This window comes from Phoca vitulina, unplaced genomic scaffold (genome assembly GCF_004348235.1).
Source record: "Phoca vitulina isolate PV1807 unplaced genomic scaffold, GSC_HSeal_1.0 scaffold5, whole genome shotgun sequence".
Classification (NCBI taxonomy): domain Eukaryota; kingdom Metazoa; phylum Chordata; class Mammalia; order Carnivora; family Phocidae; genus Phoca; species Phoca vitulina.
The window spans coordinates 68633342-68651105 of NW_022589708.1; the positions used below are offsets into that span (position 1 = coordinate 68633342).

General features: G+C 41.4%; 2 protein-coding genes and 1 pseudogene across 9 annotated transcripts in view; 2 read left to right on the forward strand and 1 right to left on the reverse strand.

The window, feature by feature from the left end:
* Nucleotides 1-17764, forward strand: part of N4BP2L2 (NEDD4 binding protein 2 like 2) — a 107712-nt gene that overhangs the window by 64891 nt on the left and 25057 nt on the right. For 2 of the 5 annotated variants that reach the window (XM_032403219.1, XM_032403222.1), the window contains exons 7-9: nt 3770-5523; nt 7948-8033; nt 9021-12067. In XM_032403219.1, the coding sequence (XP_032259110.1) occupies nt 3770-5523; nt 7948-8033; nt 9021-9044 (1864 nt within the window). In that variant the 3' untranslated portion in view covers nt 9045-12067. Of the gene's footprint in view, nt 1-3769; nt 5524-7947; nt 8034-9020; nt 16419-17764 lie in introns of those variants that run through there. The other 3 variants (XM_032403220.1, XM_032403221.1, XM_032403223.1) reach the window with 3 other exon arrangements.
* Nucleotides 1692-3504, reverse strand: LOC116631368 (annotated as a pseudogene).
* The window catches only part of N4BP2L1 (NEDD4 binding protein 2 like 1), a 29681-nt gene continuing 28389 nt past the window's right edge, over nt 16473-17764 (forward strand). For 2 of the 4 annotated variants that reach the window (XM_032403225.1, XM_032403228.1), the window contains exon 1: nt 16473-16889. In XM_032403225.1, coding sequence (XP_032259116.1) covers nt 16708-16889 — 182 coding nt within the window. In that variant the 5' untranslated portion in view covers nt 16473-16707. The remainder of the gene's footprint in view (nt 16890-17764) is intronic. The other 2 variants (XM_032403227.1, XM_032403224.1) reach the window with 2 other exon arrangements.

Here is a 17764-nt window from a genome sequence, read left to right on the forward strand (position 1 = left end):
ATATGGAGCCTTGACATAAAGGCTGATTAGGGAGATGGGTTCTGCTCCACACCACCTCCTCTCACTTTCTGTTGTTGTTTATTATTTGCTTTGATTCAGAAAGAGAGAGGACAAGAGAAAACTCTCAAGTCACTACTAGGTGATAGTAGGAGTCAAGGCCCAACTGCTGTTTCCATGGGAAGGACTCAGCCCTTACCAGCTGAATATCTCTGTGTTTATGTATATGTGACAATTTGAAGATGAAAGGAAGGAGAGAAGGAAGTTAAGAGAAGGGAAGTGTTTTTATAAAATCCTCTTTTTAAATTAAGAGGCAGTTTTGCATGATGGCTAAAGAGTATGAACTCTTAGAGACAGTCAGCTTTGGTCTGAATCCTGCCAGTAGCCATGTGACATTGGGCAAATTCTTTTTTCTTTTTCCAGTTCTATTGAGAAACAACTGGCATCTATCATTGTATAAATTTAAGGTGTATGGCATAATGGTTTGATTTATGTATGTTGTTAAATGGTTATCACAATAGGTTTCGTTAACATTTGTCATGTCATGTAGATGCAATTTTTAAAAAGAAAGAAAATCCTCTTTGTGATGAGAACTCTTGGGATCTATTGTCTTCACAACTTCTCTGTATACCACACAGCAGTGTTAACAATACTCATCATGGGGTACATTACATCCCTAGGACTTATTTACCTGATAACTGGAAGTTTGTGCCTTTTGACCCCCTTCCTCTAATTCCTCCCCCACCAAGACCCCACATCTGGTAACCACAACTCTGATTTCTTTTTTTACGAGTTTGGTTTTTTGTTTTGTTTTGTTTTAAGATTCCACATGTAAGTGAGGTCATACAGTATTTGTCTTTCTCTGTCTCACTTATTTCACTTGGCATAATGCCTTCAAGGTCCATCCATGTTGTTGGAAATGATAGGATTTCCTTGTTTTTAATGGCCAAATAATATTCCATTATATACATATACCACAGCTTCTTTATCTCTTCATCTCTCAATGGACTCTGGTTGTTTCTACCTTGGTTATTATAAATAATGCTGCTATGAATATGGGAGTGCAGATATCTTTTTGAGTTAGTTTTTTTGTATCCTTTGGATATATTCTCAGTATTCTCAGCAGTGGAATTACTGGATCATATGGTAGTTCTATCTGTAACTTTTTGAGGAACCTCCATAATGTTTTCCCCAGTGGCTGTAGCTAGGCAAATTCTTTAATTTCTCTTTTCTCAGTTGCCTTTTGGAGATGGGAATAAGACTAGCATTTGCCTTCCTGCATATCATTGTTGTGAAGATTAGGTGAGTTAGTACATACATAGCAAGTGTGCAATGAATAGTTTGGTTTTTTTTAGTCAGTTTTCAAAGTCACATTGCGGACATTAGAATTCCTGATAGCATAGGGAGTTATAAGCATTTTTGTGATGAATCATAAGTATCTAGTAACCCCATTTCCATCAATTAGGGTTCTCTTTCCATGTGCTGTGGAGAGCTGTTTAAAGCTATACATTAAGTACTTTCATCTCCACAGAATCACCAGTGCTGGCATGAGTCTAAAGTCCTCAGTATATTACCATTTACTCCAGTACATAAGGCAACAACAAGCTCTACCCATTCTTTTCCTCCTTTTTTTTTTCAAGGAAATGTAGAAATATTTTAATTTATATATCATATTATAATGAATCAATATGGAGTCAAAAATCCACAATTACACATTCATAAAAATTCCATACATCATCCTCAGAATAATCAGTTTCTATACAAAGATTTATAGATGTCCAATGTATGTAATTTTTCCTCAGTGTGCTACAGAGGTTTTTTTTGTTTTGTTTTGTTTTGTTTTTAAAGATTTTATTTATTTATTTGACAGAGAGACAGAGTGAGAGCACAAGTAGGCAGAGCAGCAGGCAGAGGAAGAGGGAGAAGCAGGCTCCCCACTGAGCAAGGAGCCCGATGCGGGGCTTGATCCCAGGACCCTGGGATCATGACCTGAGCCAAAGGCAGACACTTAACCGACTGAGCCACCCAGGCACCCCAGTGTGCTACAGAGTTTAGAGGTTCTGCTCAAATATTCCCCAAATCAAGCTCAGAATCTGTCTCTTCATCAATTTCTCCAATGACCGCAACATTGTCACGTCTTACAATGTATAACCCCAGCACCACATGTTCTGCTCCCTGTGAAGAGCTGAACACTCGTTCATGGCTTTCATCCAAAATCAAATTAATGGTCTGGTCAAACCCTTTCAGTGTTCCCACAATCATTCTTCCCTTAGAAGTTATAACTGCAACAGTTCAGTTGATGTAGTTTTCCAAGGCAGACATGATGCTCGGCCCCGCTGCTCTGGGCAACATCCAGTCTTTTCCTCCTTTTCCCTGCAATGGGATGGTTCATGTTTGGGCAAAGAGAGTGGAGTTTGTTTGTAGAGTAACATCCTAGTTTGTAGTATGAGTTTCATTAACTTACTGCACCTTAGCCTTCCGCTAAAGCTTCCACTAGAATCAGCTAGAACTGACCATGAGGAGTTACTGCCAAAGTTTGCATTCTTTACTTGACATCCTTTTCATAGAAGTCTTATCACAACTGCTTCTCAGTAATTTAGCATTTCCTAATGTTCTTTCTATGCTAACATCCAGGAAGGACAGCAGCAATTAGGTGACAAAGAACAAGGTGTTCAGGGCTCCTGTCTATTGCAAATTGCCTGACAGCATGGCATGGAATAAACCAGGCCAGAGGCCAGGGGTAGATTGAACAAGTTCCTTTGTCCAACACCCAGCCAATCAACTGAATTCTTTCCTCATTATTTCTTTTGGCTTCCATGTTTGTTTGTTTGTTTTTCTGTTCTCTATCCTGGATTTTTTTTCCCTCAGCTGTGTCTATTGTCCTTCCCCCCACTGCATTTTTCTATGTCTCTAACTTTACCTTATAGAAGATAAGTAGACCTTTAGATTATAAATTAGAAAATGTTCTAAATCCTCTTTTTTCTGTTAGAATCAAAAGATTATCTTCAATTAAGGAGAGCTGTGAACTTGTAGTGTGCTCAGTGTGAACATATTGAGCTCCTTTTAGGTAGGATAATGTTTTACTGTGGAATTGTCCCTGGCATTACAGGGTGGTAAACATCCCTGGCCTCAGTACCAAGTGCCAGTAACACATCTCCAGGCATTGTGACCACCAAAAATGCCTTCACTCATTTACAAACACCTCACAAAGTATGATAGAACCTCTCCTTTAGAACCACCGCCAGGTATGCAATTAGAAGCATATCTGCAAACACTGGACTTTGCTGCTTGTCATCAAATATTCTTTGTAATTTGATGGAGCAATTTAATTGCCAAAGTTTTCATGTCTAGTGAAAATCTAGCTGTTAAAGCTACTACAGTTGTCCCATTCTGTGACTATACCAGCTACACTTTTCAAAATTCAAGACTTAGGAAAACGAAGATGTTTATTGGTAGGTTATATATATAATATTTTGCATATATAAATAATATTTTCTCAAGAAAAATATTAGGTTTTCATAAAGTTACTGGTTTATGAAACAAGTATGTGAAAATGACTTGTAAATTTCTCAAAGTGTACTAATTTTTAATTGAGAGAATTAAAGTTTTTCTTTTAAAAAGTAATTTTAAAAAATACTACAAAGTACATAATGCTTTAGAATCTCTTGTACTAATGATTTGTGACTTTGCACAGTAAGAGTATAATGTTTTAGTTTGCTAGGATTACACAAATAATCAAGTTATAAATGTTCTTAATTCTTTTATATTTCAGAGAAAGAGATTTGAAGAAAACTGGGCACAGGCTCAGCAAAACCAAACAGAAGAGAAGCAGAAAAAGAAATAAAAAGCAGAACAGTCATAGTAAAATCATAGAGGAAAACTCATTTGAAACCTTAAGTTATCATACGCCAGGAGTTCAGGACTCATCTCAAAGTGAAGAGGAAGACTTGGAAGACACCAAAAGAGAATCGGCGTACACTTACACTGGTGGGCTGGGAAATGAACAAGGAGATTTAGTGAACAGCCACAAAGATGAAGTATGGAAAAGCATAAATCCTGAAGATAGTTTTCCAAATGTTGTATCTGTAGTTGAGCTGGACAATACACCAAAAAATTACCTCCCTAAGGAAAACAATGATTTGTTTCAAAATATGTCATTGATGTCAAATGAAAACTCTGTAACTTGCCCAACAATGACTCAGAATCTTTCCTGTGTAGCAAGTGATGGCTGCTCAGGCACGGAGGTAGGAAAGCATCCTGGACATAGGCATCCCACGGCATCAGACATCCAGGGCAGATCCGCTGATGTCCCCTGCTCATTTATGCAGAAGAGAGAGAAGGTAGATAAAAGACTCCAGAATGAAACAATTCTGTGCCATCAGTATGGGTCCAGAACCTCAGATGAAGGTTTAAGAAAGGAACAAGGAGTAAATGCAACTAAAAACAATTATTGGGCATTTTTTTCAAACAATCTATCTGATGAAGAATTACAGCTGGGCTCTGAAAGACAACCCTGTTTGGGGAGCTGGCCTGAGGGGCCTCATAAATTTATATGCGAACAAAGACCAAAGAAAGATAGATGGCAAAAGCTGGCCTCTCCAGACAGCAGAGGACAATTGATTACATTGATCTCCACTTCTGAAGAAACTTCAGTACCGGGAAGCAGTCCAGAAACATTGGTAGAAGAGAAGCTATTGGTAGAAAATGAAGATTTGTCACCCTCAACTGAGAATACAGATTCAATCATAGCAACAGAAACTAGTATCTTTAGAAGCTGCTTGCCTAAACTGGATATCCCAAAGAGTGACTTACACTCCACAAAGAATAAGAAGAGGAGAGAGAAAAGGATTTTCAATTTGGCACCAAACTTTAACTTACTGGCACAGAGCTATATCAATGTAAAAGAAAGAGGGGAATGTGGCTTGTTAACAGAAAGCCATGGACTAAAAATTATTTTGGAAGAAGAAAAAGATAGAATTTCAGAAATAAATAATAAAGAGGAGAATACACAGAAACTTATGACCTTTAATCATCATCCATCATGGTTTTACTTTGATATTACCAAAGATCCTCCTCTAAATATTGGTAGACCATCTTATTCTCATTACTTGACATTTGATAGACACTCTGTATATTTTTACAGAAATCCTATTCCTTCTCTTGTGCTACAATATACATCTAGCTTTCGGATGGTATCTTTTACAAGCAAGAAGTCATTTTTGACGTTCAAATCTCAAACAAGGGTAGATAACCAACTAAGTGACATAGGGTTTAGTTCTTCAGAAATTTTAAGTAGCCAAGCTGATCCTTTGTACTCTTTTAGGGTCACTTCTGATCTTCACCTTTTAAATGAAAGTTTTGATGAGAAGCTGAGGATATGGCAAGAACCTAAGCCGTTACAGTTCTTGCAAACTGAGGATAACCAAGATTTAACAAGCACTGGCTTTGATGCCCTTGAGCTGCAATTATCACAAGGGTTTGCCTTTCAACTAGTGAAGCTTTTTGGATCCCCTGGAGTTCCAATGGGTAAACTGTGTTTATTCGCTCCAAATAAAAAGTCAGTTTAACATATATGAGTAATTTTTTGAAGTGTTTCTACCTTGTGTTAGTGATTTCATGCAGTTAATTGATCTCGTGATGCTTTTCGGCAGCGGAAGTAGAGGACCCTTGGCAAATGGTGCTTGGTTTTCAGAATCACCTGCCTGCCTCCACCTCGAGGACCGGCAGTCTTAAATGTCTTCAAACACTTAGAATCCTTGGACTCTCGATATAAATAGACACTGAGAAGAGCAAAGGATGAGGCAGTCAAACAGTAATTATGTAACAAATAGAGATGGGTTACCTTTTTTTTTTTAAATCTATTTTATACATTTCCCTTATTTGGCACATGACCCTTTTCTTTCTGATTCACAGTATGACTCGTAGATATGAGAATAGTAAAGAGGGGGGAAGAGTGAAGATTAAATGATAAAAAAATTTTGGAAATGAAAAACCCACCTGGGATTAAAACACATGAAAATGGTTTTGTGACATCCTAAGTAACATTCTCAGTAGATTTCTTCTAAATAATAAACATATTTAAGATGCTACATGTCTTAAACAGGAAATGGAGCACATACCCCATTTTTCCTTACTTGTAAATCAGCTGCAGTGTCAATGATTTCCTAGAGGTGAATGTGTCCCCTTTCTTGGGGACAGAAACTGTAAGAGTCGGGAAGTCACAGCTCCCGTCCCCACAGTTCTCTTGTATCTTCCTGATATTCTTTCTTTTCTACACCTACCGGGTCCCTGGGCCCTGCTGTCATCTCACAGCTTATCTTCCAGAGGTTTTTACTTTGCTCCTAAATTTCTGCTGGTCTGGACAGAATTGGTCCTCAGAACCTAGACCCAAGATTGGCTCTCAGCGCGAGGGATCACAATTAAAAACCTGCCCTTGAGGTTCTAGCATTATGTCTATCATTTTTGTAAACTTTGCCTATAGTCACATCTTACTGTTTGCTACAATATGCTATCCTGCTAGATGCACTGAAGAAATACACCAATTAAAAAAAATTAAACTGCATTTGCTATAGGGAATTTTAAATGATAAGTGAAGTCATTTTAGGTCAGGGGTCTTAGTCCTAGATCCATATTTTAAAATTATTTGCAAAAATTTTTGTGTCATTCTGGACCATTTTTCTGAGACAGTTCATAGATTTTATCAGCTTCTGGGGCAGGGGAGAGGGGGTGGCAGCGCATGACTCAAAAAGATTAATAATCACTGCCTTAGATCAGCATCAGAAAGCATGAAGGCACTGGTGTGAAAAGATTCTAAACCTCCTCCTTCCTTGAATGCACAATACCATCATAATCAACAATAATGATCAAGCATCCATTAATTAAGCTTTGGAAAGCTTTCTAGAGGAAATAGACCTCATTCATCAAATAGCTTACCTTCTAAATGGGGAGACAAGACTAACACAAAACAAAATTATTGCACATAGAAAATATAAATGACAAGCTTATGAATATTTTATGAGTGAGGTTGGCAGTGCTTAAGGGATTGTTGAAGAGAATATGGGGTTATGGTTTTTGGGGGATGGCCTCAATGTGGAAGTGAATTATAAGCAGTGCTTATACAAATGTGGCTTAAAAGAAAAATATAGGGAAAGAATTTCACGTTTGGATATGGTGGGTGCTTAAAAAAGGAGAGGAAAAAACTGTAAGTGGAAACTGTCCCCTGATTTGTTTGGCCAGATTGGACAAGTAAAGTCTGATGTATCTGTGGCCAGTGGCCTTGTAAATGAGGCAAGGAACTCAAATGAATCCTAGTATTAGGAGGAATTTTATAGTAAAGCCACATACAGGCCTGAAGAAACCAAACTACCTATGTTGCCAGGGATATGTGAGTATAGGAAAAGTATTTTGTGTGGTTTGGTAAGGCTGGTATGTATATATCAGTGTTTGGACTTACTTGTGACCATCTTAATTGTCTGTGAGGATTTTTCCCCTGGACTCTCTTATGGGGAAGGAACAGTTGGCAAGAAGACTAAACTTGCTACAATTGCATTGTTTATACATGTCACAGGAAAGAAAAGATGACTACCTAAATTCTATGTCCTGTGACTGTACCACTTGAAGCTATTACATATACAATATGTATGTTATAATATGTATGTTATTATACAATATGTATGTATTATTGATATATATATATTTGTACTTAATGAGAATATGAGCTATGATACATAGCATTTTACATGTATACATAAGCATTTTTATTGAGTCAGGATAGTGTTTACTAACAAAGCCCTGAGACAAAGTAACTCCTGCTTTAGCACCCATGAAATATCTTCCAAACCAGGCTTTTACCATTATGTCAGTCTAAATAACATGTTTGCATATCTTCACATTTAGGGTAAAAGTCTGCATGACATTAGAGATGAAATTTGTTCCCTTTTATTTTCACAGAATCTTTGTTGCCTAATGACTGTGTGGTTTCCCTTGACTGGAAGACACTGAAGATGATCTACTTGCAATGGAAGACATCAGTAGAGGTATATTTTTATGGCTTTCAAAGAAGACCTTCTCTAACTGATTTCTTTAAAACACACACACACACAACAACAACAAACAATTGGAGAAAACCTGATCACCAAATGTAATATGAAGGGCTACATCCCTTATATGAAATTAGAGAAGGATTGTATGTGGATGGGTGGATAATACATGCTCTTTCAATTTGTCCCTAAGAGAAAGTTGCGTTTAATTCCCCAACTCTGCTGCAGTGTAGGCTGGTATAAGGGCCTACTGTGGATGACTGACGTGCCCAGTTTAGGAGAGCCCTTTCTTCATTACATCTTTTCTCCTCTCCAGCCCTCAGTCTTACCCTGTGACAGCTGCACATTAGATTCGTATTTACTTGACTTGGAAGCACCTCATTATTGGTGTTTTCTGTTGGTCCATAGTGAGAGACATGACTATTCTGACAGGCTGTTAATTTTCCAGGTAGGTGGAGGAAGACTAATGGGGAAGGTTAGAAAGGTAAAAGAAATTCTGGAAAAGACAGTGCACTACATAATGTAGTGGGGAGAGAGTTGACATTAGTTAATAGTGATTTAAATGTGCCCAGAGGCAATGTTAGGGGTACATTATGAGATATATGGTAAAAGCAAGGTTTAGTGAAACAGAATTATATATAGTTCAGGATAGTGGGTATTTTTTAACTGTTCAAATAAGCACAGCTGTGGGAAAAGTAGATTTGTTTGGTGTGCCCAGTGAGTAAAACCAAATACATTTTTCTAAACTTCTTATTTCTTTTCATTCCCCATGGAGAACTTATTGCTGCCCAAACACACACACACACACACACACACACACTCATACACAACCCCAATATTTTAAATGTTTAAATGGACATTTGTGGTTATTAGGTTTCTTTTGCCATTTTGAGAATGTTCCTACATGATTTAAATGATGATGTAAACTTAACCCCAATGCCAAATATTAATCATTATTATATGTTTTTTAATTATAATTTCTAGAAAAGACAGAAGAAGATTGGTTAAAAATGAAAATTTCCGGAACTGTAAGTACAGCTTATTCCAGAGACCTCTGTATGATCAGAAGGAAGTAGATGTTGACATTATTTGGTTGTAATAGCTCTATGTACCACAATTGAGGAGTAAATATAAAAAACGTAGTCTGTTACCATAGCAACCCTGTGTGCCATTGCACATGTGATTTTCCATTTCCTTTAATGTAGATCTTTTTGTGAAATACAACAAAGCTTAGGTTTTTGTTACCAAATTTATTTCCAACTTTATTGGTTAGAACATATTTTAGAGCATTCTGTCAACAAGGAGTTTATGAGGGATTACCACCCCCGCCCCTCTGCCCCAGATTGTTGTGTGATGAGAGCTGGGAATTAGGGATATAGGTTATATTTAAATATTAAAAAATTCTCTAGGAAAGGAGGTAAAACATGTAGACAGACTCACGTTATATTTTAAACTTGACATCAAGCTAACTTTAAAATAAACACATTGCACTTTTTTTTCAAATGCCTAAATTATGAAATAAACACAGCTGCTATGATTTTAGTGTACATGTGTCTGCATTTGATAAGAATTGAATGCACTCTGCATTTACCATATGTTTTCTTTCTTCCTTTTAATCTTATTTCTGAGAGTTTTCTGTGTTTCCATTCCTCAGTTAGAAATACACATATACCCAGTAAAAATGTTTTTGTGTCTTTTAAACCTGGTTCTGCTGCAAGAAGGAGAAGGACTAAAGGTTTGGGAGAAGAGTCTGAGATTTGGAGGGACGGCTAGAAAATGTGGGATAAATGTAGTCTGAGGAGGGATAAGAGGCCATGAGGAATTCCAGAGAAAGCAGGTGAAGAAATTCATTTATTCAGTCAACAAATATTTATTGAGTTGCCTCAGTTCAGACACTGTTCTATACCCAGAGGCTCTAGTAGTGAAAACAGTCCTGCCCTCATGGAGTTTATGTTACGACTGAGTTAGGAAGGGAGTGTTTTCCCTCCCCACTCCATGAGACATGTGGCCCCACTGGGACACCAGTATGGGCTGCGTGCAGCCAGCGTGGACATATTTGGCTGTGGCCAATTCGGGAGTCTTTTCCATCTGCTAAATTTGGATGTTTTGTGTCAAGGACACTTTCTGGATGATACTTTTGATTTTTATATTCATCTTCTACATTCGTGCTAGACTGCCTTCTGGTCTTCTCCTACAGAGCAGTCACCCCTAATTATTAATCTTTTCTTGTGGGGGAGATTTACGAGCGTTGTAGCTATGGACAGTTTTTTTTATATATAATGAGAACATGCCTCCCTGTTTTGTGTCTGGCATAATGTACTGATTAGTGGACCTCAAGGGGTAGATAGAAATGTATAGAGGGAAATAGCAGGAGAATGTGGTTGGCTCTAGGAGCCGCAAGTCCCAGCCTGTTTCAAAATCCTCTTCCTGCTGGTCACCGGTGTGTTTTCTTGTCGCTGGGGGAAGGAGGTGGGGCAGAGTGCTGGAAGGAGGATGGGTTCCCAGCTTTAAGCTATTGCTGGCTGGCTGGCTGACCTTAAACAAGACACCCTCTTAGAGCCTCAATTTCTTCATCTGTAAAAAAACAGATTTATAATAGCAATCTGTCATGGGAATATTAAATGAGGATTAGCGAAACAACTTGTGCAAAGTACTTAACATAGTGCCTGAAAAATAGTAGGCTCTTAGAAGGGTTAATTCCCTTTCTCTAAATATCTCCTTGGGTTAAAGCATTGTCTTTGAAATGTCCCAGGCAGAACAGAAATTATCTAGGAGAGCAACACATTGACTCAATAAACTTGGTAACACAGTTGCATGAATTAGTATATTTATTATTAACTTTCTCATGTAAATAGCTGGATCCTCAGGGAATGGGGCAGAGAACAGGTTTGGATTTGGAGACAGGAGGTCAGGCACTGTGAGGGAAACTGACCCTCTCAGATGAATCAGGACCAGGCAGGGGGTGGGAACTGTGGGGACAGAGTACAGGCCTAGATGCCAGGGGAGTGGCATAAATAGGGAAATAGCCTGTGAAACTGACAGCAGACTCCATGTAGGTCACTGTTTGTCTGGAATTGTTTGGCCTGTATTTTGTTTGTAGTTGAATTCTTCGGTCTTCCTGGTGCTGTTGAAGATCCTAACCATCAAGAAAGAGTGCTCAGTGCCCACCCAAAGGATTATTTCCAGCGATATACTCATGGGATACCAAAATTGGTTTGGATAATCTGTCCAACTGTTCTTGATTAGTTATCTGAATAATAAAAAAACTCAACAAAAGAGGTAACAACTTGAACATTTTATTACCTAATTTTGAAGATGTTTGCCCTACTTTAATTTGTTTTATGGAAGAAAATAAGGCACGGAAAACTTTAGTAGTTTATTTTAAAAATCGCATCAGGATGGAAGGGTAGGCCTTATATCCAAGTATGGTGTGTGATTCCATTTCTAAAATTCTAAAATCCAAAAAGCTCTGAAAATCAAAAGCTGTTTTTGTTTTGTTTTGTTTCTTAAATGTTTGGCATTAAAATTAAGTTGGGAGCAAATAACTTGACTCAAACAGGTTAATTTTACTCCTTATTTATCCTACCTAGTGCGACCATGCATACATTTCATTGCAGAAATATTAATGTATTTAATTACCATGGCTGCCCAGCCCCCACTCAGAATGTCAGGTTATATATATATGCACATACGCACATCCTGTACACAGACAAACAAACACACACACACTTTCTGAATTCTGAAACAGATCTGACCTCAAGGATATTGGTTAGGGACTGTGGGGCTTGCACCATACTACAGGTAACTATCTTTTTAAATTCTGTTTTAGTTTAGTTGTATTTAACAAACTTCAAATATGAAAATTCATATTTGAAAAATTGAAACCAGGGGTGGTTACTCACTGTCCAACATGTAGGCATTTTCTTACTCCCTCTGTTTTCAGAAAGGGAGCCTGGACTGTCTTATCTTACCTCCACTCCACCGTATCCTGTTTGATCTCCAGGGAATATACCTCTGGGCTTCTCTAGGAGGTGGGCAAGTGCTTGACTCTGGATGCTTGTTTCTTTTTGTTTGTTTGTTTGTTTTGTTTCTTAAACAGAATTCCAACTGACCTTCCTCTTTAGGGCCTTACCTCCAGCCCCAAATATTCTAGTTCCTGAAATTTTAGGTGTAATGCAGGGTGAATTGTGTTGACTCACAGCTGTCTACAATTCAGGATTGTTTTGTTTGCTTGTTTGTTTTTGCCAAATTAACACTTGGCCTTTGCTCTCCAGTTTTCAAAATTTTGTTGCTGTAATCTCTCTTTTTTTTATCATTTATGCTTAAATATAATAACAAAATAACCGCCCTCCCAAAACATTTTAGTGGGGTTTCAAAGAGGGTGTGGCAATTAAATATTTGTGTTCCATCTGCCATCTTTATTGGGAATTGAGGGCTTTATTTAAAATAGCTCTATTTTCCCCCTTATGCTCATTTCGTACAGCTTTAGTTCATCTTTCTACCAGACAGTGGGTCTGTTCCAGATGGAGACCAGGGTCTTCAGTGTTTGCTTGAACTCCTTGGGAGTCTTGCTCTCTCTGTAGGCATTGTGAAACTGAACTTGCTTTTGGCCGAGGAGGGATGATTTCAGGGAAGAACGACTAGTATTAGTGTCGAGGCATAGACAGCTGCAGAGGGGACTCTGGGATCTGGCAAATCCTAGCTTTCTTAGGGGTCTTCACCGGCGATACTTACGGATTTCTAATGAATACATTAGAATCCACACTGCCATGTCTTACCCAAGGGTAGTATTATAAATATTTAACAATGACTATGGCATGAGTAGTGACCAGTTCTGAAACACCTTTATGCTGTACTGACAGCTGACCCTTTTATCCAGGCTCGTGCCTGGGTTCCAGAATGTCCCCAGCTCTCTCCAGCCCCTGTCTTTATTATCTTGCCCTAATTTCCAGAATGGAGCTTTAGAAAAATGGGCTGAGGCTACTTTCTCTTGCTCCTAGGCTTTAAAGCCTATAGTCCTTAAGTGCCCTGGTGCATAGTGGCAAATAGTTGCTGTGGAAAAGCAGATACGGTCCTCACCTTGGGGAAGGGGTGTGGCACTAAAAAGAATAAGGGATGGATTGTGGGAGGCAGAGGCAAAATCACGTTTGTCTAGAGAACATTCCACATGGCAGACCTCTCGCAGGCCACCAGATTCCTGTGCATTTCTCCTGTCAATTCAGCCAAATAGACATACATATGCTGCATCACTTCTCTTCCCTTGTCCCTCTTTCCCTAACTTCTTCTGGCTTCCTGCAGCCTCCATCTGGCTTCTAGGGGAAGGATGAGGGAAGAACCAGGAGGGGGCAGTGTTAGTAGAGAGGAGGACAAGGTCCTATCTGACTGGTCAGATTGTGCAGAAAGTGGCAGCAGGTGCAAGTGGAGCTTCTGGGCAATCAGGAGTCTACTACACAAACAGCTAGACTTCCGTCTGGTCCTTTCCATTTATATCACTTATATATAACAAGAGGAATATGTATGTGAATAAAACTAATTTATGTTTTTGAGGAAAAAATGTCAAAAAATTTTTGATAGGGGAAGAAAAGAAATAGGATTAGAGAGCATTGGGAAAGCTGCTGCCTACATATTTTAACTGGTTCTGCTGCGTTCAAGGGTCTTTGGTTAGAGTGCTTCGGAAGCTCCATCTTGGTCTCAGACTTTCTGCCATCTTGGCATCTCTGGGGTAGAAACTTGGGGCTGATTTATAATTAAACATTCCAAATCCTGGGTTATTTGGAGCTGTACGTTTGAGGGTTAAATTCCTGGTTTTCACTAGTTCTTCTTATGTACCCCCTTATTTTTCCATGTCTTTTAAACAGTAGTAATTAGAGAAACATTTGAATGTTTCTTTATTTGCCGAAAATAACTTACAATTTTCTTTACGTCTGTCATGGTAATGGTTTCTAGTGCAGCAAAGTAAGATTGTGCTGGTCATCACGTAAGCGAGAAATGGAATGGAACCCTAGAGCTGACAAGTTGGTTGGATGAAATGAAGGCACTAAGGAGTGTTATCACAGGGATCCTCTGACTTGGGTGTAGCCCAGATCTCTGGAGGCTGCCACCTAGAGAGAACCAGTAAAGATCTGAATGCAGCTCATAGCAAGCTGGATCTCAGATCCGTCGATATGTTTACTGTTTGCTCCTTAGCTGACATTATCATGATCTCGGTTTATTCTTAATATTTAGTAAATCACACTTATCTATTGAGAAAGTAGTTCAGGTCCACATACAATTATTGAGTACCTCCTGAATGTCAGGCTGTGTTGTTAGATCTTGAGGGTGACAAGGGTGACACTGTTCCTACTTACAGCCTAGTGGGGGGAAACAGATACACAGATAACTTTAAACAGTGTAGTTTAGAGGAATAAATCAGAAAAAACAGCCAGAGCTTGTTGACTAGTTAAATGTGGGGGTTGAAAGAAAGGAAAAGTGTCTAGGGTCACTTCCAGGTACTGCTGCCCATTTTCTCCTCCTTTAAGCTCTTTTCTCCTGGGCCTCCATACATCTCTATTTTAGAGTTCTGTCTGCTTTGCCGATCATTCTCTCATACTCTCCTTTGGCAGATCCACTTCAAAGGCACAGTACTTAAATGCTGGTGTCTCCAGGGACCCCTCTTCAGCTGTCTGCTCTATTTCTCTATCTTCTTCTCATAGGGCAAGGATTTCCAAAGCTCTGTCTCCAGCTCAGAACTCTCTTCTGAGCAACACACTCATATTTCTCAGCCTCTACTAGGTTGTTCCATCTGCCACAGACACTCCGTACGCTAAAACCTCAAGACCCCAAAGCTGTGTGTCTCTCTCTGCCCTATCCTACATTGCCTGGGACCCCCTCTGTAGAAGGAGATGGAAGTGGATGGAGGTCTCATGCAGCACTAATAGAAATACACTAGCCATATATGTAATTTAGACTTTTCTAGTAGCCGTCTTAAGAAGGCAAAAAGAAACAAGCGATAAAAATTTTAATTCTATATTAACCCAGCATACCAACATATTATCATTTCAACACATAATCAATATAAAAATTACTGAGATATTTTACATTTTTTTTCCATACTGAACCTTCAAAATTCAGTGTGTGTTTTAATCTCACTTTGCACTAGCCACATTTCAAGTGCTCAATAACCCTGTGTGGCTCGTGGCTCCTGTATTGTACAGTGCAAGTCTAGAATGAAAAAGGTAGTATTTGAGGCTGGGCAAAAACACTCTTGGAGGAAGTATGATAGAATACATAGAAATAGAGGATACCTACATTTAAGCATCACTATTATTTATGAGTCATGTGTGTTCTCCGTTCCTTATGGTTTTCCCCTAATATTTAGAGAAGCTTTTGAAATTCTAGTTTTCTCAGCAGTGCCAAGATCCTTCCTCTGATTCTGGGAAGGGATTTTCAAGAGAGAGCAGCTCATCTCCCCACCCCCACCTCTCCAGGGGAATCCCAAGGGGAAGGTGCGATTCTCAGCACAGAGCCCCTCCCTACTTGGGCCCTTCTTTCCATAGTTTATTATGAAATCTCTGGATTTTGTTTCAGAAAGAAATTGCTTTTCTTCACAATTCCTTTTCAAAATTTTCATACCTTAGCTGCCAGAAACAAAATGAATTTACTTTACAGTAATTATTACAGCCAAAGCCACCATATCTCCTGGATTTTTCCAGCATGGTATTTTCAATATTGTCTCTTTCGGTCGGTGCATCTTGAATTTTGGTTAAAAAAATAGGATCACTCTATCACACCCTGAAGTGTGAAATATTGGAGAGTGCTATGGTGATCAAGCAACTGGCACTCACCAGTTCCTGAAACAGAACTTAATTCTGGATACTTCTCTATAAATGATTTCAGGAGACTGCTCCTTTCTCTGGGGAGCTGAAATCCTTCCAGAGAGGCCGTGTCTTCTCAGGTGGCAGCCCAAGCAAGTACCTGGCCAGTACAGGTCTTCTCATGAGACCTAGTTTATGCTACCGTTGATAGATCACTCTGAGTTTTAAGGGGTGCTTTTTCTGATGAGATTTAAAGTTATGTAGAGGCAACAAAGCTTTCTAAGAATATTTTTGGCAGGCTAAAGAAGGATTTAAAAAAAAAAAAAATGATACAGGCCCTGGGACAGCAGTATTAGCCGCTGGGACACTAGCCAGATATTGGTGCTCACGAACTGGGGGAGACAATGGACTTTACTGTTACTATTCAAAATGCTGTTCACGTTCTTTAATCGTCGACTAAAATTATTTCACTTTCAAGGTCCAGGCCAGTCGGGGGTGGGGTGGAGGAGGGCTGTTGCAGAGGGCCTGACTTCCATGGCGGGCGGCCCGGCGAAGTATCCCAGTGTCCCACCGGGCAGGCCCTCTCCCCTCAGAGCGAAGAGGCAAGGGAGGGGGTCGGCGAGCGGGGCGGGGGTCGGGAGGGTGGGGAGCGTCACCCAGGTTCTCCAGGCTGCCAGTCTCCCAGCGTCCCCAGCTTTCCAGGTAGGGACGCCCCCTCCCACGCAGCGCGGTTCGCTCGGGTGGGAAGGAGGGGCTGGGCTCCGAGCGCCCGCCCCTCCATCTATCACATGGCCGGAGAGCCACAAAAACAACAGCTTTGGCCAAGACCGTGACTTCAGGAAAGGGAACCCAGGGCTCTCGCAGCCAGCCCCCACCCCATGGAGGAGAGTTTTCTTGAATCCTTTGGGAGGCTGAGCCTCCAGCAGCAGCGGCCGCAGCAGAAACCTCGGCCGCCGGCCCCGCCGCCCCCGCGTGGGACACCTCCGCGCCGCCACAGCTTTAGGAAACACCTCTACCTCCTGCGAGGCCTCCCGGGCTCGGGGAAAACTACACTGGCCAGGTAATGACAACGGCCTGGGCGCCGGCGCGCGGACCCCGGCCGAGCGAGCCCCTGGCCCGAGCCGCTCCGCCCCGCGGCGCACCCCCCCCCTCCACGCCGCCGCGACCACCTGGGTCCTGGCCCCGGCCCCGGCCCGAGCCTGGCTGCGGGGGAGCCCGCGCCGTCCCCGGTGCCCGCCCGGCCGCGGGCCGGGAGAGGAGGGCGGCCCGTCCTGTTTGTTTCCATGCTGCGCTTTCCCGGGAGGACGGATTTCGGCACTGCGCCTTGCGCAAGCCCCAGATGGCACCGGCCCCTGCCCGGCCACCGTGCCAGCCGGGCCGAGGGAGCCTTGGCCGCCCCCGGCCTCCCCAGCCCGGGGTCGGGAGGCCCGCAGGGATTCTTCTTCAGGAACCCCGGTGGCGACTGCGGAGAAAACCGCGGGGCCGCCCGCTAGCGCGCAGGCACCCGCTACAGTGCGTCAACAGGCGTTTTAAACCAGAGCGGAGCAACGAGAGGGCCAGGGGGCTGGGGGCCCGAGGCAGCAGTGGCCGTGGCCGGGGTGGGGTGGGGGGCGTGGGGCCCGCGTTGAAAATCTAGCGGATTGAGGCAGCCCTGCGTTTGCTTTGGCAGCTGCGAAGGCGCACAGGTGCACGGGGGGGCGGGGGGCCGGCGCGGCCACCACAGGCGGTCATTGACAGAGCCTCGCAGTGGGCGCCCAAATTCGTTTACTCGTGAATTGCGTAAGCTGCCCTCCCCGTACAGGTCAGCGCGAATTACGCGGGCTTGTTGCCTGCCGCCTCCTTGCCGGGCCCACCGCTACAGCCTCAATTCCCACCACTCCCCGCCTTGCACTTGATGCTACGGCAACGTTGAACTGTTTCTCTCCTTGCTTTTGC